Source organism: Schistocerca americana, chromosome 3, assembly GCF_021461395.2.
Source record: "Schistocerca americana isolate TAMUIC-IGC-003095 chromosome 3, iqSchAmer2.1, whole genome shotgun sequence".
NCBI classification, from domain to species: Eukaryota; Metazoa; Arthropoda; class Insecta; order Orthoptera; family Acrididae; genus Schistocerca; species Schistocerca americana.
Genome location: NC_060121.1, coordinates 369,590,416 through 369,617,732, shown reverse-complemented (window position 1 = coordinate 369,617,732; position 27,317 = coordinate 369,590,416). Strand labels below are relative to the sequence as shown.

The following is a 27,317-nucleotide window of genomic DNA, read 5'->3' as shown; positions in this document are numbered from 1 at the left end:
ATTTTCAGTGTGTGCAGTTACCAGTTTTGTTACAAATTTTTAAGTACACAGGTGTACACTAGGTAGTGAAGCATACCTGAATACCAATTGATTTTGATTGTTTGTTTTATTTGGTCCAATTGATTGTGTGGTTGTGATATTGCACATACACTGGAAGATTGTGTTTGAGATGGTCTTTAGAAATGATCACAAGCCCAGCTAGGACATGGATAGGGAAAGAACTTTACCCAGATCATTTCAAGGTAACAATCTTGGCATTCCTTTAGGGAAACCAAGGAAACCTAAATTGGACAACCATGTGGGAATCTGAACTTAACTCCTCTCAAAAGTTAGTCCAGGGTCCTAACAGTATATCACCCACTCAATTAATTTGTCCATGGCCAAGATGAAAATTACTTGCAACTATCACAGACATAACATTGATATCAATGTCATTCTTTTAAAATTTTGGAACATGTTACTTAATAATGTAATGTAATTCGAGTGTCAACTTCACCTGAAGAATAGTTCACTTTATATAGTTTTTTTAAGCTAGTTCAGTTGTGTGTGTTTTAAGTCAACAGGTAAACTGCAATACTGTGCTAATATGAAATTATTTATTTTGCATGGTACATCACCAATTAAAATTCATCAGAAATTGGTGAATGTCTGTAAACAGGGTTTACTTTCATTTTTAACAGTTAATAAATGATTATCTGAATACAAATGTTGAGTCTACGTGGGAGAAAAAAAGAAAGAATTGGGCCAAGTACATCAGCCTAAATGAGGAGCACATTGAAAAAGAAGTAAACTGTCAACCTAAACATCCATGGTATGCACACTCTTAACTCTTCCACTGTTTCCTGCTATGATGAAAGCATTGCATACACCAGAAAGCAATGTTGTTCTCTTGATGAATGAGTTCTGTGCTTAAACACAACTATGGTAACCAAGTATTATTGACTCTGATGGACTGTTGTGTTGCTGACCTCTGTACCTGTGCTACAAGAGACACAGAAGGCAATAGTTGACAGTGATGTCTGATGATTAGTTCATATAGCATGTTTTATAATTTAGCACTACCTATAAATTACTATTTTAGGCACATCATAGAAATGGTTACAAGTAATTATTTCCTGTCACTACCTCTCCACTTCACAGAGCAATGCTAACTAGCATCCAGGCAGATTTACCCAACTCCTTCGAAATATCTCTCTAATGGAATGCGAGAACTTCTGGACCCTTAAAACTCAACCCAATCTATTGGAGCATCATTACGTGGTGATTCTTTGAGGCTGCACACGTAAACCTTTCAATGCATAGCCTATTGCCAAACAGAGTATATTTACTAAAATGCCCTTTGAATTTGGCCACAAAGCATATACACTTTTATTGTTGTTTATATAAAACTATGATTCATTATGCTATGTGCATTGCAGTATGAGAGCCTTCAATTTTCAATTTTCTAACAAAATTGTTGGCAGACTGCAGAACATCACTCAGTCCACCATATTCAATTGAAATCTGTTTTCCATTGTTAGACAAACAAACCATTTGTGGCTAGGAAAAGTTTTAGGACAATAGTTATTTAAGAGGAACTGAGTGAAATTGCAAGGATTCAGGATTATTTGCACAATAAATCACAGCAATCTGGAATGAATCATTTTACATTCACATATATTTGAATACATACATTATCTGTGCAAATAATAGTTACTATGCTCGTGAATTATCATTCCAGAAAAGAATTGTAACATGGTGGCGCAGGTCAATTACTATGTTATGGATCCTTGTGAACTATATCCATTAAAATAAGCAAAATGCAAATATGTTAGAAATTTGGTTAAATATGATTTTCTACCACCACAGTCAGACTAACCAAAGAAAATAAATGTGATTCACTCAAAACTGTTGCATATTTACTTTATGAAACAGTTCAATATCTTGCAGACACATCAGTCGGGCTATTACACTGTTAAAAAAATATTCATTAGAAAAAGCTTTTGTTGATGGTTTTAGCTTCCAACAAACCTGTTACCCTTTTCTGTGTAATTGCTGTTCACTTCTAAGCACTTTGGCACTGCCTGTAATGTAGCACTGGGTTCCTCAGTCCTTCTGTATAGCAATTCTCCACCTGGAATGGAACCAATTGATAACAGCAGTCTTTAGTTCACTGTTATCTTCAAACTGTTATCCACCAAACTATTGTTTCAAGTGCAAGAACTGGTAATAGTCACAAAGTGTGAGTTTGAGACCATAGGGCGGGTGCTGAACAAGTTCCTAAAAGAATTGCTGAATTTTACTCTCGGTATGGCCAGTGGTGTTGGGACACACATTGTCATAGGGGAGGGCCATCCCATATGACAGTTACTTATGTTGTCAATTTTGGATGACATTCCTCAGTTTAATAAGTATTTTGCAACACACATCAGATGCAATTGTTGATTCATGGTCCAAGAAATCAGCTAAAAGAATGTCCTTTTCATACCAGAAAGCAGTAGCCATCTTTTTCAGCCAGAGTAAGGAGATTTCTTGAATATTTATGAGCTTTGTGAAGTTGAATATTGCTGCTGTGTTAACTACTGTTTTGATCTAGCATTGGTGTAAGATATCTGTCTCTCCTCACCTGTAAGAATGTAGGAAAATGACTTATCTCCTTATGGCCAGTAGTGGTATAGAATGCTCGTTTGCTTGACATTCTTTGCTCTTTATGCTGGCTAATAAGCATTTTTGGTCCACAGAAGCATTCCCTTGACGTTCTGTAAATAATGATGTGTCCAATATGAGGAATTTCATGAGTCAAAGCACAAATCATTGATTAGATTGCAGCTTTTGGTCTCACTGTCACATGATTTCATTAGTCTGGAAACTGGCCTGGTGCTATGTTCTGCATCATGCACAACTGTACAGCCACTTTTTAAAATATTGACATCATTATCTTACCTTTGCTCATTACTGTAGGTCAACTCCTGATGAATTAAAACACACAAAAATTGAATTACAGCATGCAAACTGCAGCGGGCATAAGCAACGAGTTTTGAAGCCACTGTTGTTTACTTTCACTCACAGTCAAGCCAATACTCAATCAAAACAGTCACTTCTGTGGCTTCATAATCAATTAATAGATGGCACTGGATTTATAAAATGCTGTTCTGAGCTGTCAGCAATTAAATATGAAATAGTTCTTACTTTTTGAATATACCTTGTATAATATTAATATGCACAACTTACTGTTCAAACCATATGAATATATTGAATAAATTAAAAAAATCACTTTTTTTACATAAATTCATTCCTGTATCATCTTTTACTGAAATATAGTAATAAGCATGTACTGTGAGATCACATACAAGTAAAAGTTTGACATACAGGACCAACAAATTAAATCATTTTAAGATACCATTTGTCACTTATTTTCTAAATACAAGACTTCAGTAGTTCCAGTCAGACAGCTTAAGACAGTCTATTACTGTATCAAATACACATTAGTGGGTAGCCTTTCCTTGGGACTACTTCTGAGGAGCAGTTGTGAGTTATAAGTGGATTGACTTCAAATTTACATAATGAACTAATGAACAAATTTACATAATGAGAAATACAATGCACTAAAATGGTAACACAAATTGCAATGAACTTAAATTACGTAATATTGTGACACACTGTATGTATTACTTCAACTGCCCCCTAAGACAGATTATCCAACAGTTTAAAGATGAGATTCCATTATGAAGTTAGTACAAGTGGACACAGTTATTTGGTGATACAAATGAAGATAAGATCAAACAATGCATCTCTGCCGCACATGAAAGTAATGTTAAAAAAGTAATTAGTAACAAGCAGCAATGATACAGAAATATTATTTTCAATTTTGGCATTCATATTTAAGAATCAAGAATGTCTACAGATTAAAACAGCATATTATTAAGAGTTACAAACAGAGTACATTGACAAATGGTTTACAAATAACTGATGCTAGTTATTCTAACATTTTAATAACTGTTTGCAGTTTGGCTAACTCATCTATTATCATTAGACATTTGTTTTTACATACAGAAAATGCATTTCTTGGAGGTATTTTTATGATACTGTCTTTTTTGGTTGTGATATATTGAATCCAGTGTAAGTGATTTTCAGAATAGTATCTAACAATCACTAAGAAATTTTGCGTATAGCATACACTATGACATGTCGAAAAGAGGAGAGAGAATTTGCAATTAGACACTGAGTTAACAGAGGTCATATTTCAAATGAAAAGTTGGTGCAATAATACAGTCGTGAACTGTGCAACATAAATCAGACGTTGAAACACATAAATTAGCTACAATAGTTAATGGTATGCAGAACATCAACTGTAGGATTCCAACTGGGTGGTTACTAATTGTTCCCAAACAGAAATGAGCTTGACACTTCTACTTTTTTCAGTTTAATAATTCACTATCTACTGCCTTGTTCTAGGCCATGAATGATGACTTATTTTCTTCCCACATACATTATTATAAACTTTTAGGCTCACAGCTTTATCAATTTTTACATTTCATTTTTTTGTTTGTTGCGTCTGATTCTCAGCCTTTAGCTCAGCTTCTATCTCTAGGGCTCGGGCTTTTCTCTTCCCAATAGGGGTTTTGGCATACCATTGCATAAATGATTCTTCCTCTTCTTTGTACACTGGCTCCTGTTTGCAAAGTTCATTAATAAGTTCAGCATGTGTAAGAGGTCGTATTCGAAGTTGCAGGACTCTTTTGCATGTCATAACATCTTGCACTACTTTTAATATTGACCCTACTGTGTAGCCATCAGACAGTTTAGTCATTGCTGCAGTGTCAAACTGACGATTTACTCCACTGAACTGAAATAACAGTTCTTTCCACAATGATGAGATACTACCATAATCAGGGCGTGGGGGAATCATAACAAATTTATTGTAAGTTTGTGCCAAGGCTTTTTGATCACATTCCCATGGGCAATGTGATACACCCAACAACATTATTTGATCCTCTGGTGCAATGCCTTTTACTAATTTTGGCAGATCTTTTTTCAAACGTTTTGGGTCTGTCTTATCTGTTTTGGGAACTTTTTTCAAAAATGGTTTCTCAGCACCATCCATATATATAACAGAAGGCTGCAACAGGCGAGAGACTTTATTAACTAAATGTACTAACATGATGAGACCCGATTTTCCAGGGTACTTTCCAACAATGTTTGCTGGAGACAAATCAAAAAAGACTGCACCAACTTCTGTACATATTGCATGAACTAACATGTCTTTTCCACTTCCATGGGGCCCAACTATCATTAATGATTTTACCAGTGGTGCCATTTGATGAATAATATTTGAGCCTAGAGGTAAAATGCAATACTCCTTTATAATCTGTCGAACATCACCAAGGGAAGGTGGTGGATCCTTTCCTTGTTTCCTTAAATCGTGTGCAGCTAAAGAATGTTCACCATGAAATGAAGAAAGAGGAATTTCTGGATATTTTTTTATAATACCATTTGTTATCAATTCTTCAAAAAGTGATTCCAAAGTTCTATCAGGTGTTAAATCCTTTTCTTTTTTCTTTTTGCTCTTTTTACCACTTCTTCCTTTCTTTTTGGCACTCTTTCTTGCCTTTTTACCTTTCTTTGCACGATCCCTGTCTAGAGCAGCTTGAAGAATTTCCAGTTCTTTTCTCATCAACTGGTCAACTATTTTGCGCAATTCACTCTCCACTTCAGCTGTTTTCTCCATTCTTATCATATCTATGTCAGCAGTTTGGCGAGGATTGTTTGACTCATCTCTGTCTTTCCACGTTTCTTGGTACTCCTCACTAGCAGACATTATATCGGACAGAAAATTGGATGGCGTCATTTTAAACCCTGGATCTTCTTCATCATCGTCCTTTTTTGGTTTCTTTCCTTCTTTTTCTTTTTCCTTCTTACCTTTCTTGCTCTTTACTGAAGAGGCTGTAGTGGATTTACTAATTTCACTTTCTGCTCCTTGGCGCTGGAATATCAGTGCAGAGCCTCCTGATTCTTCTGAAGGAATTTCAGGAAACTTCCCAGTCTCTTTCTCATACTCTATATACCAATTCCGGATTTCATCTGCAATTTCCTCCTTCATAGTGGCACCTCTTTTACTCATTATCTTTTCTTTCTCTTCCACAAGTGACCTTTCATAGTCCTTTTGATACTCAGATTGCAGCTGACGCCTAATTTCTTTAATTTCTTCGGCTCTCTGTCGTTTGCTGGTCTCAGTAAAACTAGGCTGCAACATCCCTATTAAGAGCATCTCTTCCAGTTTTCTTTGTTTCATTTTTCTCCGTGTGATGTAACCCCGCCATACTTTCTGAATTTTCAGAGCGGCTGAACCACCATCAGTGGCTTTCCCTTCTTGTGGTTCCACTTTCCCTTTCTCCTTCATTAGCCGAATTTCTTTCATGAACTGAAAGCGGAGTCGTCCTTGGCGTGCCCTTTCATGTCTCTGTAACAGGCGAACAGCTTCAATTTCTGTCATTGGTTCTTCAATTACTTCTTCTTCATAAAAACCTAATTTTTTAAGAATGTCATCCATATCTTTTCTTCTCTTTTTAATCTCATTTTCTCTCTCTCGTCTATAATGTACTGGTATGTTTACTTCTGCTTCTGTGGGAGACAATTTTAATTTCAGTAAAACATCATCATTATAACTGAATTCTGATAAGTCCAGGTTGACAAGCTCATGTTTCAATTCCAACAAACGCCCAATTGAAGCATCTAGCAATTTACGAATGACAAGTCTCTTCTGTGGCTGTACTATCTGATCATAACACTGGTCTAATCTATTTACCACAGTTACATACCTGAAGTATAATTCAGAAACAGAAACTTGTGCTAATTTCTTGTCTTTCTGTGGCTTCTCAGCACTCAACACAATATCTGTCTGGGTAGTTTCATCTACTGTCCTCTGAGTTTCAGACCACAGATAATTGTAAGTTTTATGTGACATTCTTTCAGATTGCAATGAAATGTGTATTATGTATAAATTGATAATTTTGTAGGTTTTCACAATGAAATAACTATGAATCAAAGAAATTCCTCCTGAAATGTGGTAGCATTGATCATAGTTACAACATGGCAGATGTGTGTGCAGTAATATTACTCTTAACAAGCTGCATACCAGAAACTAAATGTACACTGGATTATGAGTTCTGCAAACTGTAAAACGCTGCTAATTCTGAAGATCTGCCAGAGAACTACAGAATATTACATATTTTAAAAAGTCATACAGATGTAACATTACACAGTTAATTCAAAACAGTGTGTTTCTTTTTCTTTCTATTTCCATATGTGGTACAAGAGAATGTTGAAAATATCCAGTGAAATATTGTAAATTGAGTACTGGACAGGTGATAATTTCAAAATACTGCAACAGAGATAAAAACTAAACACCACATTTACTGATTTGCTTACACATTTATGACAATACTTAAACATATGTCCTGATGGCACCATACCAAGTAAAGCACCGTTCTCCAATCACAGCAGTGGTTCATTATGTGTGCAGATGCTATGTTGCATCAATAACATGTGTTGCTACAGTAACAAGAGTAGTAGCCTGTTCATTGCCCTTCCCAGCTGCTGCTGATCAATAATAAATTCTAAGTGACGCCAACTTTTCTTACTAAATTTATAACTAGCTTACATGTGAGTGATCGTGTATGGCAGATACCAGCAGGTTTTTGACAAAACATTGGGAGCCAAATTTTTGTAAAATTAAAATTCGATAGTCGCTGTTAAATGTGAAAGGCAGTCAAGACTTAGCAAAGTACCTAGTAATTTGATGAAAGAAGTGTGGTGCCAAGATTTTTTAACCTTACTACGCATATAAGACGGTAAAACGTGTTGCTGATTGTTAAATTTCGAACTAAATGATTAAACATACTAATTATGCGAATTGCTAAATTTGCGCACATTTACCCTAATGCATATTTGTGAAACATTTTCTTAGTTCGAAAATGCTTCCATTGATAACGTTGTGTGCCGTCAAAACTTAGACTACATTTTAAAGTTGCTAGAAATTAATGGTAAGCTAGTATCGATATTATGACGTGGAAGCCATTAGTTGTATAAACTTCCTTCCCTGAAAAATTCACTTATGAAATACAGATACTTATGACAAAACTAAAGAATTAGTGCTATTGTTAACCTACAACTACTTTCCACCTCTCGGGAAATGTACTTTCTGTAGTAAGATAGACAGCCTGCTGTTTAATAACACGTGTAATTGACGATTCTATGGACTACATAAGTTGTTTCCGTCTCATTATTCTACGTGGATTTTTCGTATTTCGCGCCTGTTGAGGAATGTGTATACATACAAAAGCGCACATGGTTGCCATAAATAACTTTTATGTGCATAATCTTTGTTGAAGCCAGTGCAGTGTGATCTTATAGTAACTAATTATTTGCGCTCAAAGTGCGTGTGGTCGATGGCGAGAACTATAAAAGCGTAGGAATCCACGTGTAAGAGGCAATTACTGTCATACTGCATAGTGCCTAGAGTACGCCGGTGCAGTTTGTGTTGCTGCCATGAGCTTGCCGGGAATGTTATTGAGTTGCTTTAAATGTTGGACTTACTTGTATGGTCTCTATTTGTGTTTATCAGAAGCAGTGTGTTGTACAGTACCAATTTCATTTCTCGCCCCTATACTGTTGGCATTGTGGATTAAGTATTTACGAATTCCCCCACCTGATGCAAAACTAGTCGAAGATGTATTAGGATGCGATCCGTGGGCGTTAGCTGAATGCAACGGCAACGGAACAAATGAATCGAATAATGAGCGGTATGTTATGAGAACAGTTGCTCACCGCGGAGCGGGTTTAGATGCTCCAGAAAACAGTTTGTCTGCTTTGAGGAGGGTAAATATGTGTACTTCTTAATTTTGTATGTATGCAGATATGTAAAAACTCAAGATTACCCGTTATTAATAAAAGTTCGGATTAAATACGCAGATTGGCGTAATGACAATTATGGTCCACTCAGTTTGTGGATTATGTTTACTCTGGACTAGTAATGTGCGTTGTATATTTTGCAGGCTAAAGAAAAAGGATGCAGTGCTGTAGAAATAGATGTTGCTCTTACATCTGACGGTGTTCCTATTGTTTTTCATGATGATACTGTGGATAGAATAACGACAGCCACTGGTGAAGTGAAAGATATGACTTGGGCCCAACTGAAAAATCTGGATATTTCTTCAAAACATCCATTCAGGTGAGCCCCTATTGGACAATCCTGATAAAATCCTCAACCTGTAATAGATATTTTACAAGTATGAATTTTTCGTGGATTCATGTATAGTTATTAGTTTATTAATTTTACAGTGACAGATACAAGGGAGAGAGAATTGCCCTGCTAGATGAAGCCATTCAGGAATGTATTAAACTGGGACTAAGAGTATTTCTTGACTTGAAAGGAGACGATTTAAAGGTAAGATCAGTTTAAGGCTCTCTCAGTAAACAACCCTCAAATAATGTTTTGCAGTGACAATTTCAGTTCCATATGCAATTTTTAAAAACATCTGTGTACTTTGTGCACTCTGAATTGTAGCAGGTTAGTTTTATGTTCTTTGTTGTATGTAAAAGTCATATGAATGTGAATTACAAAGTGATAGTGAATAGCTGCTCCACCACACCAGCAGAAACCATGTTGGCACATGGTATACTACTCTAGGGCTTTCTGTTCCTTTCAGTTTGCCTTTGAGGACACACTGAATTGCCATTCTTTCACATTTAATGGTATGCAAAGCTGTGTAAAATAAAAGAAACTAGTTTTTAATAAATATGTAAACTGAGCTTTGTTTACTGTGAAATAACAAGATGTTAACTCTGTGTATAGCATATCCCTACTGTCAGTCCCCCCCCCCCCTCCCTATCTCCCCCCCCCCCCCCCCCCATTTTCTCATAATTGCTTGTCACTTGTCAGTGAGTTTTATATACAAGGAAAGTGTGATGCTGGTCCCTGGTCTATGTTCCCCATGAAACAATTGGTTCCTTGTAGCTTGAATGAAGGCAAGGGCATGCTGAATAATATGACTACATAGCTAAGAACAGTAGCATTGAAACAAACTTTGAATTGGCAGCATTTGTATCTATCATTCAAGACTTAGCAACTTCTGTCAACTTTCTCACGTGTATCTAGGAAAGGCTTATTCCAAAGGTTGTTTAATCATTACAGATAAATAGTTCCTGTATTCTGTACATCTGATTCTGAGTTCAGCTAAGCCCGTGAAATGACTAAGACATGGGGATGTAGACAATCTTTTTAATCATTTAGTGTAATTCTTTGCTGGTACTTTGATCCCAATTTAAACTCTGTTAATTTGCTTTTATTTGAGAAGTTTTTAAAAAGAACTGTGCAGAAAGCTTTAGTTGGCTAAGTTTTCAGACCTTCATTGCTCATTAACCCATTTGATACTGTTCACTCCCTTCAGTATGGCCTCATCTTTAATCGGCAGAGTGCTTGGAAGGCAATCAGCAATTACTATAATAAAACATTAAGAAAAATACCTGTAAAACTCCATGTTACAAATGTTTTTGGATCTGAAATGTTTCTGGACTAGCAGGAAAATGAATTTTTACAGCCCCCCCCCCCCCCATGGAGCAGTCAGCTTGTACCACTCTGTACTCAAATTACTCATAATGTTTTGTGATAAGTCACATTTTATGCTTCACCGAGCTGCAGAGTTGTTAAGAGTATAAGAATGTTGTTGTTGCTGGTCTGAAGACTGTTTTCCTGCAAGTTTCCTTGCTACTGTCTTCTGTAAGTATTTTTCTTTCTGTGCAACTGCTGCAACCTACACATATCTGAGCCTGCCTACTGCAGTTGAGTCTTGGTTTCCCTCTTCAGTGCTACATCCTACACTTCCTTCATTAATACATTTTATAATTCCTTTTTCCAGTCAAGTTGTGCCATCAGTTTTTTGGGTAAACTAGGTGATTCAGTATACCTGTTGGTACCTCCATACCAAGCCCCCAAGATACCACACACACTATTTAAAGTTAATCAATAGCCGTACGTGTTTCCATGGCATGAAAATATAAACATCAACTACAGTTTCACACAAATCTATGATATTTAGGTTTTCCTGTCATTGGAGTATTTGGAATATTTCTCATATATTCAGCTGGGTGGTAACTTCCAAAATGCGTGATATTTCAGCAAGCTGATATTTTTTCATCTTCAGACATACTTGATGACTTGTCTCCTCTTGGCACCACATTTATATCCCACATCGCCTACTGCCTCCATCCATCTGGTTGAAGGATGTGGACTTGGTGCGGTGGTGGAAGAGTGAAATTGGGGCTTGATCTAATGTCCTCAGGTGCGGGTCTCTGCCAGTATAGCGACAGTGCGTTCCCTTCCTCCTAAATTGCCATGACAGGAGCAGATTTAATGTAGATTGACACTGTGCTTTGACTGTGCTCAAAGCTGGTTTCCATGCCATGCTTTATTGAAAGCTGTGGTCTTTTGTCAAATAGTCAGGTGTCTAAAGGATCTTTCAGAATTAAATCCCAATAGGTGTTAGACTGTTAAAACAACTTCGTGTCATCATACCTCATGTCATGTCCTTGGGGGACGCAGTGTTCTGTGGTAGAGCATCATTTGTTAGTGGTCCGTTGTCTGTGTGGTGTTTAGGCTTGTACTTTACAGGTAGTATGGTCTACACACCTTTTCTCACACTGGAAAAAGATGTGATAGACACCGTTTATGATGTTGTAGGTCATTGTTTACTGATTGCAACAAGGTTTTTGCCTTGGCTGGTGGGTGGGATACTCACTTGCCATGATAGGTTTCCAGAGTAGCACCCCCCGCCCCCCCCCTCCCGAATGTGCTCACAACAAATTGGATAATCGTCATCCATTGCAACAGGTTTCTCTTTATCTTCATCAGACTGTGATTCACCCACCCCACCTCACCCTGTCAAGGGGCTCACCACTCTTTGATGACTTTGTGCTTGGCTACCAAGAGGCCCCAGCCTTTACCCGTTCCATGCTGCATGTCTATCTTCCTGCTATTTGTTTTCCCCTCCCAGGAGAACATGTCTGGGATATTTTTTGGAATGTGTTCTGAAGTTGTAGTAGCCGGACATCAGAACAGTGCCTCCACTGCTTTTTCTTTCTTTTTCTGCTCATCTCCTATCCTTCCTCCACATTGGCATTTGAGGTTCCCCTGTGTTGCTGCTTCCTCCCTGTGTACTCATGAAGGCTGCCCCACACATCTGATGTGTAGCAGGTGACGGGGTAATGCGTACTTCCCAGCCTCAGGTCGATAGGTAGGGTTCACACATACCCCTGGTACAGGCCAGGCCAAGGGAGTGGTGCTGTTATGTTCCCAAATTGCCAATTGGTCCCTCTGTCAGGAGATCAGGTGTGATCTGAGGTATGAACCTTCATCCAAGGCGTGTGAAGCCCCTTCTGGGGTGGAGGGGGGGCATGGGTGAGGGTGCAGTTGGAAAGAGCACACCATCGGAGATGCCGACAGTCATGGAGGATTTTTTTTGCAATGGGCCAATCACCATCTCAGTCTGTGTCTACTAAACATAAACAGAGTGAGGCTAAAGATTCCAAGACTCTCCAAACTGCACCTTGGTTCCTTGTGGCATCATGTACTAAAGGTCAGTCCTTTGCTACTGTTAATCCATTTATTATTCAGAAAGGTGTTGTTGCAGTTGCAAACCCTGTGAAATCCTGCTCTCGTTTAAGTAATGGAACTTTGCTTTTTGAGACCACGTGTGATCTTTCAAGCCCAGAAGCTGCTTGCAGCTTCGCTCATACGTGGCTATACTGTTAGTGCCGGCCGGAGTAGCCGAGCGATTCTAGGCGCTACAGTCTGGAACCGTGCGGCCGCTACACTCGCAGGTTCGAATCCTGCCTCGGGCATGGATGTGTGTGATGTCCTTAGGTTAGTTAGGTTTAAGTAGTTCTAAGTTCTAGGGTACTGATGACCTCAGAAGTTAAAAGTCCCATAGTGCTCAGAGCCATTTGAACCATATCCTTATAGTGTCGAGTCCCATCGACCGCCGAATTGTTTGTGTGGTGTTACTTACTCTAGGCTGATTGATGGAGAAATCTAAACTTACCTCTCTGATCAGAGTGTTACAGCAGTCCATCTGATGAAGTGCTTTCACCAAAGATTAAAGCTGGGTATGAAGTCATCACAGTCCGCCCATACATTCCAAACCTGATGCGCTGTGTTCTAAGCAGTACTTCCTGGAGAGTGAATTCTATTGTCCTCCACCGTTTGTACCGATCCATTGTCCGTTCAAAACTAGACTATGGCAGTTTCGTTCATGCATCTACATGTCCGTCCATCTTACAGTCTTGGAATCTGTTCAGCCACTGATGTCTTTTACACTAGCGCGGTTGAGAGTCTCTATGCAGAAGCTGCCGAACTACCTCTGTCATACCAGTTCTCTTCAGCAGATGTATGTGCTGTTCGTCTGCCATGCCCGGCCACGCATCCTATGCCTCATTCTTTGAAGACTCCTGTGACCACCAATATGGGGCACGACCTTCTTCTGTTACCTCCTGGGGTTTGTTTTTTACTATTGCTCTGGTAGTTTAACTTCACACTACCTGCCACATTCTCGATGGTTTTGAATCCTTCATCACCTCATCTTCCTGCGGTGGTTTATGTACATCTTGTAATTCATCTGCTTCCTAAGGAAACTACTCTGGATTCGATCTATCGTAAGTTTCTCAATCTTCGCACGGAACATAGGGATAGTACCTTTGTGTGCACTAATGGCTGTAAGACTGACTGTGATTTGTTTGCCTTTGTGTTTGGCACTGACCATTTTCAGTATTGGCTGTCAGAAAACTGCTCAATGTTTACAGCAGAGCTCTTCGCCCTCACATCAGGCCACCCAGTACATCAGGTGACACAGGCTTTTTCATTGTGTCATGTACTCTGATCCTGAGAGCCCCTGTGGGCTGTACACAGTCCATCCCTTAGTGCAACAGGTCCAAGAAAGCTTCCATTGTCTCGCTCTTGAGGGAGCCAGTGTGATGTTCATGTGGGTTCCTGGTCACAACGTTCTGATGGGGAAATGAGGCTGCTGACACTACTGCCAAGGCTGCAGTCCTAACTTTGTCCGGTAATTCTTTCGTCCCTTCGGATGATATGTGTTGCTGTCTGTCAGCAGGTGGTGTCACTGTGGCATCACCACTGGTATTCTCTTTGCAGGAACAGCCTCCGACGAATTAAACATCATCCAGTGGCTTGGCTGACTTCATCTCGGCCCTCTTGCTGCAAGGTCATTTTAGCTAGGTTGCATATTGGTCATCTTCATTTTAGCCGTTGCCATTGATTAAGTGAAGATCCCCCACCACATTGTGCTCATTGTCAACCTTTAATGGTTTGCCATTTGCTGACCGAAGGCTCATTTTTTAACCACTTATATTCTCATGTATGTCTGCTGTCTGAGGTAACTGTTGTTTCAGCGAATGACGCACTGGCTGTCGACCATGTTTTACTTTTTATCTTTCGTAGCAATATGGCAGAGGACATTTAATCTTTGGTACAAGACCTGTGGTGTCTTTACAGCATATTTTGTGGGCCTTTCTGTACATACAAGTCCTTGTTCTTTTACTTCTTGATGATATAAAGTTGTGACGTGCGCTTATGGTCTTAGTTGTTTTTGCACACAGCCTGTAGGACCTGTGATTCGGCTGCTAGATGGTCATGGTCAGAGGTTTCATATGCTCAGTGTGCTAGGGTGCTTTGGACATCTTTGTGTTGTGAAGGGGCAGGACAGCTGAAGATATACAAATATGAATCTGTTAGTCAGTTTATGGTAGGCACAGTGTTCTGGTGTGTGGTCTGGTCTTAGATTGGCGAGCTCATCCAGAACTCCAATGTGAATTAGATGTAATAGTTTGTTGATCTCTGGTATTGCAGGAAGTCTTGTAGGCTGTACCCCTTGTGTAGTCACATTGTGAACATATCATCTATATATTGAGAAAAGCGTGAGGTCATGTTGACTACCAACTCCAGGGCTGCTTCTTCAGATGCCTCCATAAACATAGTGGTCACCACTGGTGACAGTAGGCAGTCTGTTGCTATTGTCTGTCCATAGTAATTTCTGCTGAATAGAAAGTAGGCGGACTAAGTACGAATTCAGTGCCACTAGGGCTGACCAAAACTTTCGTCCTATGGTGCTTAGGAAGTGTCCTTGAGATACCATTGTAAGAAAGACACCACATCGAAGCTAACCACGAGGTCGTCTTTCTGTGATGCTGGCATTTGCCCATAAGGGGGCTGAGCATTGCTGTTCGGTGTTTTGCTAATTCATATTTTGATGCATCAGTGTTGCTAACAGTCAAGTGGGGTGCCATTCGTACCTAGTAGACATTATGTTGCCCTTTAAGTCTAGGTGGTGCAGCTGCTCGTGGATGAAGTCTCGTCACAGTCTTACGATCTGGGAATATGTGTTGGAGTAGGTAGGTAGTCTTCTTCATTTAGTTTGCAGGATCATCTCCAGTTCTCCTGCAGGTGTCATACTTCAATAGGTCGTACGTTTTTTTGCTTGATACTGCTGTGTTAACATGACCATACTGTTCCCTTCGTTTGCTGGTAGGATGGCTGTTAAAAAATCTTTCCAAGACTGTTTAAGTGGTTCCTTCTCTTCTTTGGAGAACAACTCGGAGAATATTCTGAGGCTGTCATTCTCCCAGCAGACAGAGGGAATTGCATCTGATTCCTATTTTTAGATTCTCTATCCTAGTTATCTGATCAAGAAATGATGCAGTTAGTTGTAATGGTAATTTGAGTTGGAAACATTTGATGTTTCAGCTTGTTCCAGTTGTGCTGGATGCATTTGATAAGAACAGTAGACTGTACAAGACTGCAGTTGTATCATCATTTAATCCATACTTAATCTACATGGTAAGTAAAATTATGTTGATATTGTTTCTCAGTATTTAATTTCAGTTTGATAAAATAAGCTAATCCAATATACTTAACCATTAATGTTTCATGCGTGATGACTGTAAGAAAAGAGAACAATGCATTTTCTTCTGTAAGCTAAAACTTTAGCTAGTATTTTACACATTTTGTGTTGGGATTGGTTTTAAAGATGTGACTTTGCAATATTCCTCTACAATCTATGGTATAATGTTTATTGAATTGGAAAATGATACTTGAGACACTAAGTAGCAGTTCCAGAGACGTAACAGTAATGCAGTGCCACATCCAAGCAAAGGAACTTTGAGAGAGGATGTGGGTTTTGATGGCACTTTACCAGATTGTAGCGTGTTACAAATTCTGTTACAATGCTGCAGTTGTTGGTGCTTCTTGTAATGATTTATTTACTGTTGATGTAACGAAAATCAAACTGGTTAGCTGTTGGAGCAGTTAAAGAGGAAACCATATTTGTTAATGGTTGTCAGCATTCTCTGTCTGTTGAAGAGAAGCTAAGTCAGATCATTGTAATGCCATGTGCTCAGTTTTATACTATGTTGATGCAGTAAATACAGTTTTTCATTATTATAGAAATTAGTGATCATTCCATTTTCATTGTTGTATAAATATATACAAGTACAAAATCAAGTGGTGAAAAATAAGGGATGGAATAAAGACAAAATTATGAAATGGTAAATGGGTAGTTGCTACTCATTGTATAGCGGAGATACAGAGGCACAGGTAGGCACTGTCAAACAAAGCTTTTGGCCAAAAAGGCCTTCATCAGAAAACACACACACACACACACACCTCTGGCTGCCAAGGCCAGAGACATCAAGACATAAGTACATTCATTGTAAGCTGGCACTGTATAAGGAGGAAGTTGGTAATTTAGTGTATTAGTGATATCTGTGCAGTAACTGAGCAATCCCTCATTTGTTTTGTATGTAAATGGTATTTATTTATTAATTATTTATATAAAACATTCACCTTAGCAACTTGAAAAAAACCACGCAAACTTAAGTCATGGTGGCAGGATGGGGTACGAATTTCACTCCTTTAGAGTGAGAGTAGATTGCATTAAAACTGGCATAGCCACCTCACTTGGTATATCATTGAAAAGGAAGCCACTTACACATGGTCTACAAGGAGGGGGGGGGGGGGGGGGGGGCAGGTCCTCAGGTCTGTCTGCTGCTGTGGTCCTTCGTGTGTACCTTTGAGAGGATGTGGAAGTCCTCAATCCCTTTTGCAGCTCCTCTCGCTTTCTCATAAACTTTGCAGAGTTATTGGCTGCCATAATGCCCAATCCTATTGCCCCATTGGGCACTGCATGTTGCCATGTTGTTAGTTTGTTGGTTATGTTGACTGGCACTACTGCCTATCAAGTGACTGCGTTATCTTGATGTCATGCTGTTCGGTGATCCTGCCATTCAGCAAGTTACTGGTAAATTGGAGGCAGCGATGTTACAGCAGCTCGTGCTCCGGCTCGGTATTGTGCTGACAGTCTACTCAGTGGCTTGTTAGCAGCAGTTCTCATTCTGGTCTTTAAAGACAGCTCCTCGCAGCTCATGAAGATGCTGTCATCCTTGTCCATTAGTGTACAGGAGAAATGGAACAATCTTGCACAACTGTTATCTAACAGTAAGCAGAGAATTGGCATGTGACAGGGAAAACACCATTGATCCTTCTGATCAAGTGACTACCTGTCTGTTAGCTGACATATTTGTTACGGTTTTTTGCTATTAGATGTTATTCATAACATTCCTCCTCTATTCCTAACTGCCAGCATTTTCTCCCACTACTACATTTGCATAACAATTCCTTCCTTTTGGTATCAGAATGAGATCATCACTCTGCAGCGGAGTGTGTGCTGGTACGAAACTTCCTGGCAGATTAAAACTGTGTGCTCGAGCGAGACTCAAACTCGGGACCTTTGCCTATCGTGGGCAAGTGCTCTACCAACTGAGCTACCAAAGCACGACTCGCGCCCCGTCCTCACAGCTTTACTTCTGCCGGTACCTCGTCTCCACAATATCCTTTCTTTCAGGAGTGCTAGTTCTGCAAGGTTCGCAGGAGAGCTTCTGTAAAGTTTGGAAGGTAGGAGACGAGATACTGGCAGAAGTAAAGCTGTGAGGACGGGGCGCGAGTCGTGCTTGGGTAGCTCAGTTGGTAGAGCACTTGCTGCCATAGGCACAGGTCCCGAGTTCGAGTCTCGCTCCGGCACACAATCTTAATCTGCCAGGAAGTTTCCTTCTGGTATGTTAGCATTCACGACAAACTCATGGTGAATGAAGATGCAGATCTTGCTTCATGCGTAATGTTACAGAGGCATGGCAAACTCTGTGTAACACGCTTACAACTGAATTGCTTGCGTTTATACCCTGCAGTGCTGAGCTTGGTGTTTCCTGTTGGCCTGTTCACCATGTGTACTTGCTTAAGATGCATGCTGTGGCTGTAGCTGCACTGGCCCCACTGCAGAGACAATGCTCAGCTCGTAAACTTAAAAAATATCTTGTCTTCCCAAACTAAACTGTTCTGCTGTGAATAAGTGTCACGTGACTAGGGCCTCCCGTTGATTCGCCGGGTGCAAGTCTTTCGATTTGATCCCACTTCAGTGACTTGCACGTCGTCGATGATGATGATGATGATGATGATGATGATGATGATGATTGACATTGTCGCGCTGACCACTCAGCTACTGGGGGGCGGACGTTCTGCTGTGGAACAACGGATATTGGTAACAGTTCTATTATGTGTACTTGCACAAGAAAGGATTTATATTCTGAAAGCTAACAAGTTTTCTTTTTCTTTTGTGTGTGCTCCTCAATGACTCAATGCTTCTGCTGTTCTGTGATTTGTCCCCATTGATCGTAAATTATTTGCATTCTGCTGTAACTTTACTTACTAAAAATATTGTGTAAATCTGTATCCAACAAGTTATGGAGGAAGACCCATATGGCCTTCCTGCAAATAATGTGGAACTAAAGTGCGCGTCATTTATGTTGGCGGCCGAGTTTAGGTTCGTTCCGCGCATCTGACGTCACAAAACAGTCAGCCAATGAACAGAGAACGAAGTTGCCAGATCTCGACTGCAGTGCAGAGCATGGACGAGTGTCTTCAGTTTTAGAAACATTCAGTCATAAATAAAGTAATAGAACAAAAGCAATGTCTTGATAGCAGACTTTCTTTTATACTGCTTTTTCGCAATAAAGAACAGCGGTAATTGTTTATTTTCTATTGTACTTCGACGAAGTGTGAGTAATTCATTGTCGTACCAACAGTGTTTGTCAGTATTTTGCGTGACGTGTTAGTCCTCATAGCATCCTGTAGGCGGACAAGCCGCGATAGCGTAACGGCTAAGGTGTTTGGTTTCTATGTGAAAGGTTATGAGTTCAAACCTTGTGTGGTGCTTAATATTTTCATTATTTAAAAACAATATCGAAGTGCCTTTCTTCACGAATTATATTCGTTTGAATGCAATTTTTTGAAATTTCTAGTGCTTTGTCTCTCCATTAACCCTTTCGCTGCTGCAGACACGTGCTCCCCGCAATCTGCGCTATGGGCGATTTTTGTCATCACTGCACTGCTTGCCTGTGCAGACACGTGGTGTTCCCACTGCTTTGACACGCTTATCATTAGATTTCACAAGAACTACGTGGCCCAAAAATTTGATTTTTACACGTCTTCTTGACTGATACCTTCCCCCCATAAATGACTTAATTTTGTTTCGATCTTCAACTCAGTTATTATGCAGCATTAAATGTAGTAAACCATTGCACGAAATTTTGAAGAGTTTGCAGAGGTAGAAGTCCATAGCGTATACTTTCCGTATGGTCGATTTTAGTTGCCACAGTGTTGAGAATGAAATGTGGACAAGATACCTATATTTCATATAAAATTTACTGTATAACAATATCTCATTTAAGTACCACATAGGTGTCGGATGTAATATTGAGAAATATTCCGTCTTTTGCAACTGTAATAAAAGTTTTATTTACACCGGACGCGTTTGGCTTTATTTTAAAGCACTTCAATCAATGAAAGGTATGGCACATACACAATGATACTCATGTTCTCTTTCTTGTTTTTGTTCCACAGTCGCAGTTTTACCAATGGTACTGAAATATAGTCCTCTTCTGCAACTGTAATAACCGACTTACTTAGACCAGATGCGTTTTTCTCTTTTGAAGCATCTTCAGTGGACTGTATTTTGTCTCCTCCATTGCCAAGTCACCTTTCGTAGTTTTCTGCTGCTGTAACACAATATTCAATGTTTGTGTTGGCTGATCAGTGTTTTAGCAAATAAATGATGTTTGTGTGTGCCACACACAAAAATTATATTTGACATAGCTCAGACCACTTCACTGATAGACGGTGTATTCAAGTCCTAATGTTTTTGTAAGTCCACAGTTTTGTTTAATGTATTTTGTCTACTTCCCTTTGATTGATTGAAGTGCTTTAAAATAAAGCCAAACGTGCTCAGTGTAAATAAAACTTTTGTTACAGTCGCGAAAGACGGAATATTTCTCAATATTACATCCGACACCTTTATGGTACTTAAATGAGATATTGTTATACAGTAAATTTTATATGAAATTTAGGTATCTTGTCCACATTTAATTCTCAACATTGTGGCAACTAAAATCGACCATAATGAAAGTATACTCTATGGACTTTTACCTCTGCAAACTCTTCAAAATTTCGTGCAATGGTTTACTATATTTAATGCTGCATAATAACTGCATTGAACATCGAAACAAAATTAAGTCATTTATGGGGGGAGGTATCAGTCAAGATGATGTGTAAAAATCTAATTTTTGGGCCAAATAATTTTTGTGGAATCGAATGATAAGTGTCAAAGCAGTCGGAACACGATGTGTCTGCACAGGCGAGCAGTTCAGTGACAAAATCACGCACAGTGCGGAATGCAGGGAGCACGTCTTTGTAGCAGTGAAAGGGTTAATGCGGCCATGGTGGCTTTACTTCATGAACTGCGCACTCCCCCCTAAATGTAAGCTTGCGAACTATGCTATACTATGGTGCTGCTTCTATTGGCGCGTGCGTCGTGTGCAACTGGCAACGCAGCAATGTCCCGCGTCTGGGCGGGCATGCGCGAGCCGCCAAGATAAAAGAATTGAACTATAGTTGTGTTTACTAATGTACTTACCATCATGTGGTCATTACCTACTACACTGTGTGATAAAAAGTATCCGTACACCGGGCTGAAAACAACTTAAAAGTTCATGGTGCCCTCAATCAGTAATGCAGGAACTCAATATGGTGTTGACCCACGCTTTGCCTGGATGACAGCTTCTACTCGCACAGGCATACATTCAATCAGGTGCTGGAAGGTTTCTTGTTAATTGCAGCCCATTTGTCACGGAGTGTTGGACTGAGGAGTGGTATCAATGTCGGTCAGTGAGGCGTGGCACGAAATAGACGTTCCAAAACATCCCGAAGGTGTACTGTAGGAGTCAGGTCAGGACTCCATGCAGGCCAGTCCATTGCAGGGATGTTATTGTCGTGCAACCAGTCCACCGCAGGCCATGCATTATGAACAGGTGCTCAATTGTGTTGAAAGGTACAATTGCCATCCCTGAATTACTCTTAAACAGTGGGAAGCAAGAAGGTGCTTAAAACATCAGTGTTGGCCTGTGCTGTGATAGTGCCTCACAAAACAACAGGTGCAAGCCCCCTCCACGAAAAAGAGACCACTCCATAACACCACCCCCTTTGAATTTTACTGCTGGCACTACACATCCTGACAGGTGATGTTTACTGGGCAATCGCCATACCCACACCCTGCCATCGGATTGCCACATTGCATACCGTGATTCGTCACTCCACACGTTTTTTCCATGGTTCAGTTGTCCAATGTTTGCACTCCTTACACCAAGCGAAGCGTCGTTTGGCATTTACTGGCATGTGTGGCTTATGAGCAGCCGCTTAACCATGAAATTCAAGTTTACTCGCCTCCCGCTGAATGTCATAGGACTTGCAGTGGATACTGACACAGTCTGGAATTACTGTGTAATGGTCTGGATAGATGTCTGCCTATTTCGCATTACAACCTTCTTCAACTTTCGGCAGTCTCTGTTAGTCAACAGACGAGGTCAGTCTGTATGACTTTGTGCTGTACGTGTCCCTTCACATTTCCGCTTCACTATCACATCAGAAACAGTTGACCTAGTGATGTTAGCGAGTTTGGATACCTCGCTTACAGATGTATGACACAAGTGACGCTCAATCACCTGATCACGTTCGATGTCCATGAGTTCTGCGGAGTGCCGTATTCTGCTCTCTCACGATGTCTGATGACTACTGAGGTTGCTGATATGGAGTACTTGGCAGTAGGTGGGAGGACAATGCACATAATGTGAAAAACATGTCTTTTTGGGGGGGGGGGGGGGGTGTATGGATACTTTTGATCAGTGTGTATGCATATATGTGTAGCTTCTATTATTCTGGTTTGAGACTCTTTACCTCATTTTTACAGATACGACGAGCAGACCCAAATATTGTTTGTTCCATGGCTTGGAGACCAAATTTTTATGCGTATCAATCATATGATGGCACTTTTGGTGAGAGCCATCCACGTTTCAATGGCCTAATTTCTCATATCTTGGCTTTATTAGTTGATGCTGCCAGTGACTGGGCACTTCATAATGTTACATATTACATTCTTGGCCTTTCTGCTGTCCTCCTGCAGAAGGACAATGTTACACTGTAAGTTCACAATTACATTTAAAATATTAACGATGTGTTGCTCTGTAACTTTAAAATGTGAGACACGTGTTGTAAACTAGTATCTGTCTGTTTAGTGTGTGAGTGTGAGTGAGTGAGCGGGCAAATGGTTTCAGGGCTAGCCTCACAGAAAGTCCACTTATAAAAAGGTTGCAGGGACAGTTGCAATAAGTGAAGCCAGTTAGGGCGAGCTATGCAGCTTATGTATTCAGGTAGTGAATTGGCATTTGAAAAGACGATATTGCCATGAATATAAGACATGAAATGTTTCACCCGTAAATGATGACCGATGTCAAAATGAAAGCTATTGCCGCTGTGTTGGACGTGAGCTAAAGTATGAACCATTGCAGAGATTGGAGTTAATATTGAGAAATGGGAAAAAAATGTTTAGAAAAACACTCAGGCCAATTAAAATAAAAGAAATTAAACCTGGTCTTCTGGGACTTTTAGCAGTTTGCCTTGATTCTTTTCTATATGATAACATGTATATGTATTGCATTAGGGATTGAACAGCATAGTGAACGCATTATTGTAGCCAACATCGACACGAACCTCACGCTTACCACAGTAGTACAAGTCCATATGCCAACTAGCTCCGCAGATGGTGGTGATGGTGATGGTGATGGTGATGAGATTGAAGAAATGTACGATGTGACAAAAGAAATTATTCAGATAGTTAAGGGAGACTAAAATTTAGTAGTTGCGGGGGACTGAAATTTGATAATAAGAAAAGGAAGAGGAGGAGAAGTAGTTTCTGAATAAAACTGAAGAAGCTGCAAAAAAGATGGGAATTGAAGGAGATGGGACTTGGATGAACTGAAACAATCAGAGGTTGTAGAGTGTTTCGGAGACAGCATTCAGCAATGATAGACAAATACAGTAGAAGAATGGGTAGCTTTGAGAGATGAAATAGTGAAGGCCGCAGAGGATAAAGTGGGTAAAAAGATGAGGGCTAGTAGAAATCCTTGGGTAAAGGAAGAGATATTGAATTTAATTGATGAAAGGTGAAAATATAAAAACGCAGTAAATGAAGCAGGTGAAAAGGAAAACAAATGTCTCAAAAATGATATTGACAGGAAGTGCAAAATGGCTAAGCAAGGATGGCTAGAGGACAGATGTAAGCATGTAGAGGCTTATATCACTAGGGGTAAGATAGGAAAATTAGAGACCTTTGTAGAAAAGAGAACCACCTGAATGAACATAGTGCCAATGGAAAACCAGTCCTAAGCAAAGAATGGCAAGCAGAAAGGTGGAAGGAATATATAGGGGGCAATGTACTTGAGGACAAAATTATAGAAATGGAAGAGGACACTGGTGAAAATGAAATGGGAGATATATTGTGTGAAGAATTTGACAGAGCCCTGAAAGACCTAAGTCAAAAAAGACCCCAGGAGTAGAAAACATTCCATTAAAACTGCTGATAGTCATTGGAGAGCTAACCATGACAAAACTCTTCCATCTGGTGAGCAAGATGAATGAGGCAAGTGAAATACCCTCAGATTTCAAGAAGAATATAATAATTGCAATCCCAAAGAAAGCAGGTGTCAACAGGTGTGAAAATTACCAGACTAGAAGTTTAACAAGTCATGGTTACAGAACACTGACATGAATTATTTACAGATGAATGGAGAAACTGGTAGAAGCCGACCTCTGGGAAGATCAGTTGGGATTCCGTAGAAATGTTGGAACACGTGAGGCAATACTGACCCTTTGCCTTACTATGAAGGAAAGACAAACCTGCATTTCTAGCATTTGTAGACTTAGAGAAAGCTTTTGTCAGTGTTGACTCTCTTTCAACTTCTGAAGGTGGCAAATACAAAATACAGGGAGTTAAAGGCTATTTACAATTTGTACAGAAACCGGATGGCAGTTATGAGAGTCGAGGGGCATGGAAAGGAAACGGTGGTTGAGAAGGGAGTGAGACAGGGTACAACCCTCTCCTATGTTATTCAATCTGTATATTGAGCAAGCAGTGAAGGAAATAAAAGAAAAATTTGGAGTAGGAATTAAAAACCGTAGAGAAGAAATAAAAAGTATGAGTTATGCTGATGACATTGTAATTCTCTCAGAGATGAGAAAGAGCCTGGAGAGAACGGAATGGGCAGTGTCTTGAAAGGAGGATATACGATGAATATCTAAAAAAGCAAAATGAGGATAATGAAATGAGGTCGAATTAAATCAGGTGATGCTGTGAGAATTAGGTTAGGAAATGCTACACTCAAAGTAGTAAATGAGTTTTGTTATCTGGGGAGCAAAATAACTGATGATGGTTGAAGTGGAGAGGATATAAAATGTAGACTGGCAAAGTCAAGGAAAGCTTTTCTGAAGAAAAGAAATTTAACATAGAGTATAGATTTAAGTGTCGGGAAGTCTTTTCTGAAGGTATTTGTGTGGAGTGTAGCCATGTATGGATGTGAAACATTAACGGTTAATAGTTCAGACTAGAAGAGAATAGAATCTTTCGAAATGTGGTGCTACAGAAGAATGCTGATGATTAGATGGGTAGTCAATGTAATTAATGAGGAGGTGCTGAATAGAATTGGGGAGAACAGGAATTTGTGGCTCAACCTGACTGAAAGAAGGGAAGAAGGGATCGGTTGGTAGGACACAGTCTGAGGCATCAAGGGATCACCAATTTAGTACTGGGGGGCAGTGTGGAGGGTAAATATGATGAATACACTAAACAGATTCAGAAGGATGTAGGGTGCATAACATCTGAGTAATATGTAAGAGGCATGTTACCTACTAAAAGGTACAGGGATGTGTGTTAATCATTGTGTGCTCCTAATTTCAATTAAATTTTAGTTAACTGTATGAAATAAGTCTATCTAAATGATTAGTGGTGTATTACTATAAGTATGCTCCAACTTAGGTTATACTTAGTTCATCATCAGAATAAACCTGATGTGAATAAATATAAATGCAGTGGCTGGCCAGCAGTTGTAGCACAAGTACATTGTTGTTGGTACGACCTTGGAAGTAAGTCCTACTTATGTATTAGATACCTTATTACTATGTACTGTCAGTGAAAATCAAAAATATTCTAAAACAGTAATCCACAATTTTCTTAATGATACTTCAGCTATGTAGTTTTTATTTTAAAATATTGTGTAGTCTCACGGTCTCTGTAATTGTATGTAGTGTCCTGATTGTTGTTGTGTTAATACATACCTTATTTCAAAGAACTGCATAGCTGCCCATAACCAAATAAAGATTCCCACCACAAGTACCTGAAGACACTAATCCAAATTCATTTCATCTGACGATAAAACCGTAAAGCACTGGGGGAAGAAAGAACTGTAGCAAAAATCTTCAAATCGGCAAGCTCAAATGCCGTAAAAGAAATCGCCAAAATCACGCAAGACGTTTGACAAACAACAAATTCCAGACGACTGGGAAATGCGGTAATTCATCAGTTACACAAGAAGACGGACGGAACAGATGTAAATAACTGCAAGGGAATCTCACTAGTATCAGTTGTATCAAAATTCTGTCTCTTCTCGATAGAGCACATAAACAACTTGAACAAAAAATTGGTGAATATCAGGTGGGATTCAGGCCAAACTTTTATTGTCCAGAGCAAATCTCAAACCTAAGGCAAATAAGAAAATTTGTGGCAAAAATGTGGTGTGCACTTTTTCTTTTCTTCCAGAAAAGTGTACCACTCCGTTGATTGCGTCTTTAAAATATTATTTCGTCAGAACAGATCAAAAGGATTCATCCCTGTTATGATTTTAACCTAGATACCCTCAGAAATGAAATGGTTGCCATCATGCATTAAGTATTTCTCCACTTGCTCCATCATTGGCAGTTATTCTTAAAATATTAACTGTTTGCAGTAGAAATAACAAAAGTATAAAGTTGTGCTTCCCCTGATATCATTACTCAGAAAGAAGCAGTTGTAAAGACTTGCAGATGCTCATTGAGACAATGTACTTCACCATTGATGAAGTCTATTAATTGTGATAGATTATGATGAAATGCACAGTGAGTGATGTGCTCCAGACTTATTTTACAATTGTTCTTAGAGAACAGTGTGGCATCGGTAGTTGGCTAGCTGTGTGTGTGTGTGGAATGTGGAGTAGTGTGTAAGGCAGAATGAAAAAGCCAGTCACCAGTATTTGAAGGCTACACTTCTGCTTTGTTCTTATTTATCTTTTTTTAAACATCTGGGAATTGTTCTTGTAATTTTGGGAACAGTAGTGCATGAAATTAATCGGAAAAAAAATTTGTTTCTTAGGCAGTGTGAGAAAAGTTAACTGTTTCATGAAAGTTTATATGGACTTACTTGTTCAGAAATTTAATTAGTTTTTAATAATTATTGCAGTGAGACTGTCCGCAAATGGAAAGAACGAGGAGTCCGTGTTATTCCATGGACTGTCAATCATCCACTGGAGAAGCAATTTTTCTCTAGAATACTGAAGGTTACATATATGACAGATACACTTGATGGTGAACCAAACAGACTGACCAGTTAATATTTCTATTCAGATTTTTGTGCATTGGTTTTCATGGTAGTAGTCAAGCATGTAGTGAGAGGATTTCATATTTTTGATTTATTTATAATTATACACATGTATTAGTTTATGAAGCCATGTAACTGTGGTTCAATGAAATGTAAGTTTATTTCTTATAGAAATTGAAAAAAAAAAAGATTTTTGTGGAAAAAAGGAAA

At 39.3% G+C, this 27,317-nt stretch overlaps 2 protein-coding genes and 1 long non-coding RNA gene across 3 annotated transcripts in view; 1 reads left to right on the top strand and 2 right to left on the bottom strand.

The window, feature by feature from the left end:
- The window catches only part of LOC124605769, an 18,262-nt gene extending 9,520 nt beyond the window's left edge, over positions 1-8,742 (bottom strand). Inside the window, exons 1-2 of the long non-coding RNA XR_006978678.1 lie at positions 8,575-8,742; positions 2,011-2,113 (exon numbers count right to left, since the gene is read on the bottom strand). This is a non-coding gene — a long non-coding RNA (uncharacterized LOC124605769). The remainder of the gene's footprint in view (positions 1-2,010; positions 2,114-8,574) is intronic.
- Positions 2,751-7,168, bottom strand: LOC124605767 (dynein regulatory complex protein 11). Its single transcript, XM_047137652.1, has one exon. The coding sequence runs from the start codon at positions 6,941-6,943 to the stop codon at positions 4,514-4,516; it is 2,430 nt and encodes an 809-aa protein (XP_046993608.1). The 5' UTR covers positions 6,944-7,168; the 3' UTR covers positions 2,751-4,513.
- Positions 8,276-27,317, top strand: LOC124605768 (glycerophosphodiester phosphodiesterase 1). Its single transcript, XM_047137653.1, has 6 exons — positions 8,276-8,856; positions 9,033-9,208; positions 9,319-9,424; positions 15,791-15,883; positions 22,395-22,624; positions 26,970-27,317. Exons 1-6 carry the CDS (start codon positions 8,527-8,529, stop codon positions 27,118-27,120), a joined length of 1,086 nt encoding a protein of 361 aa, XP_046993609.1. The 5' UTR covers positions 8,276-8,526; the 3' UTR covers positions 27,121-27,317.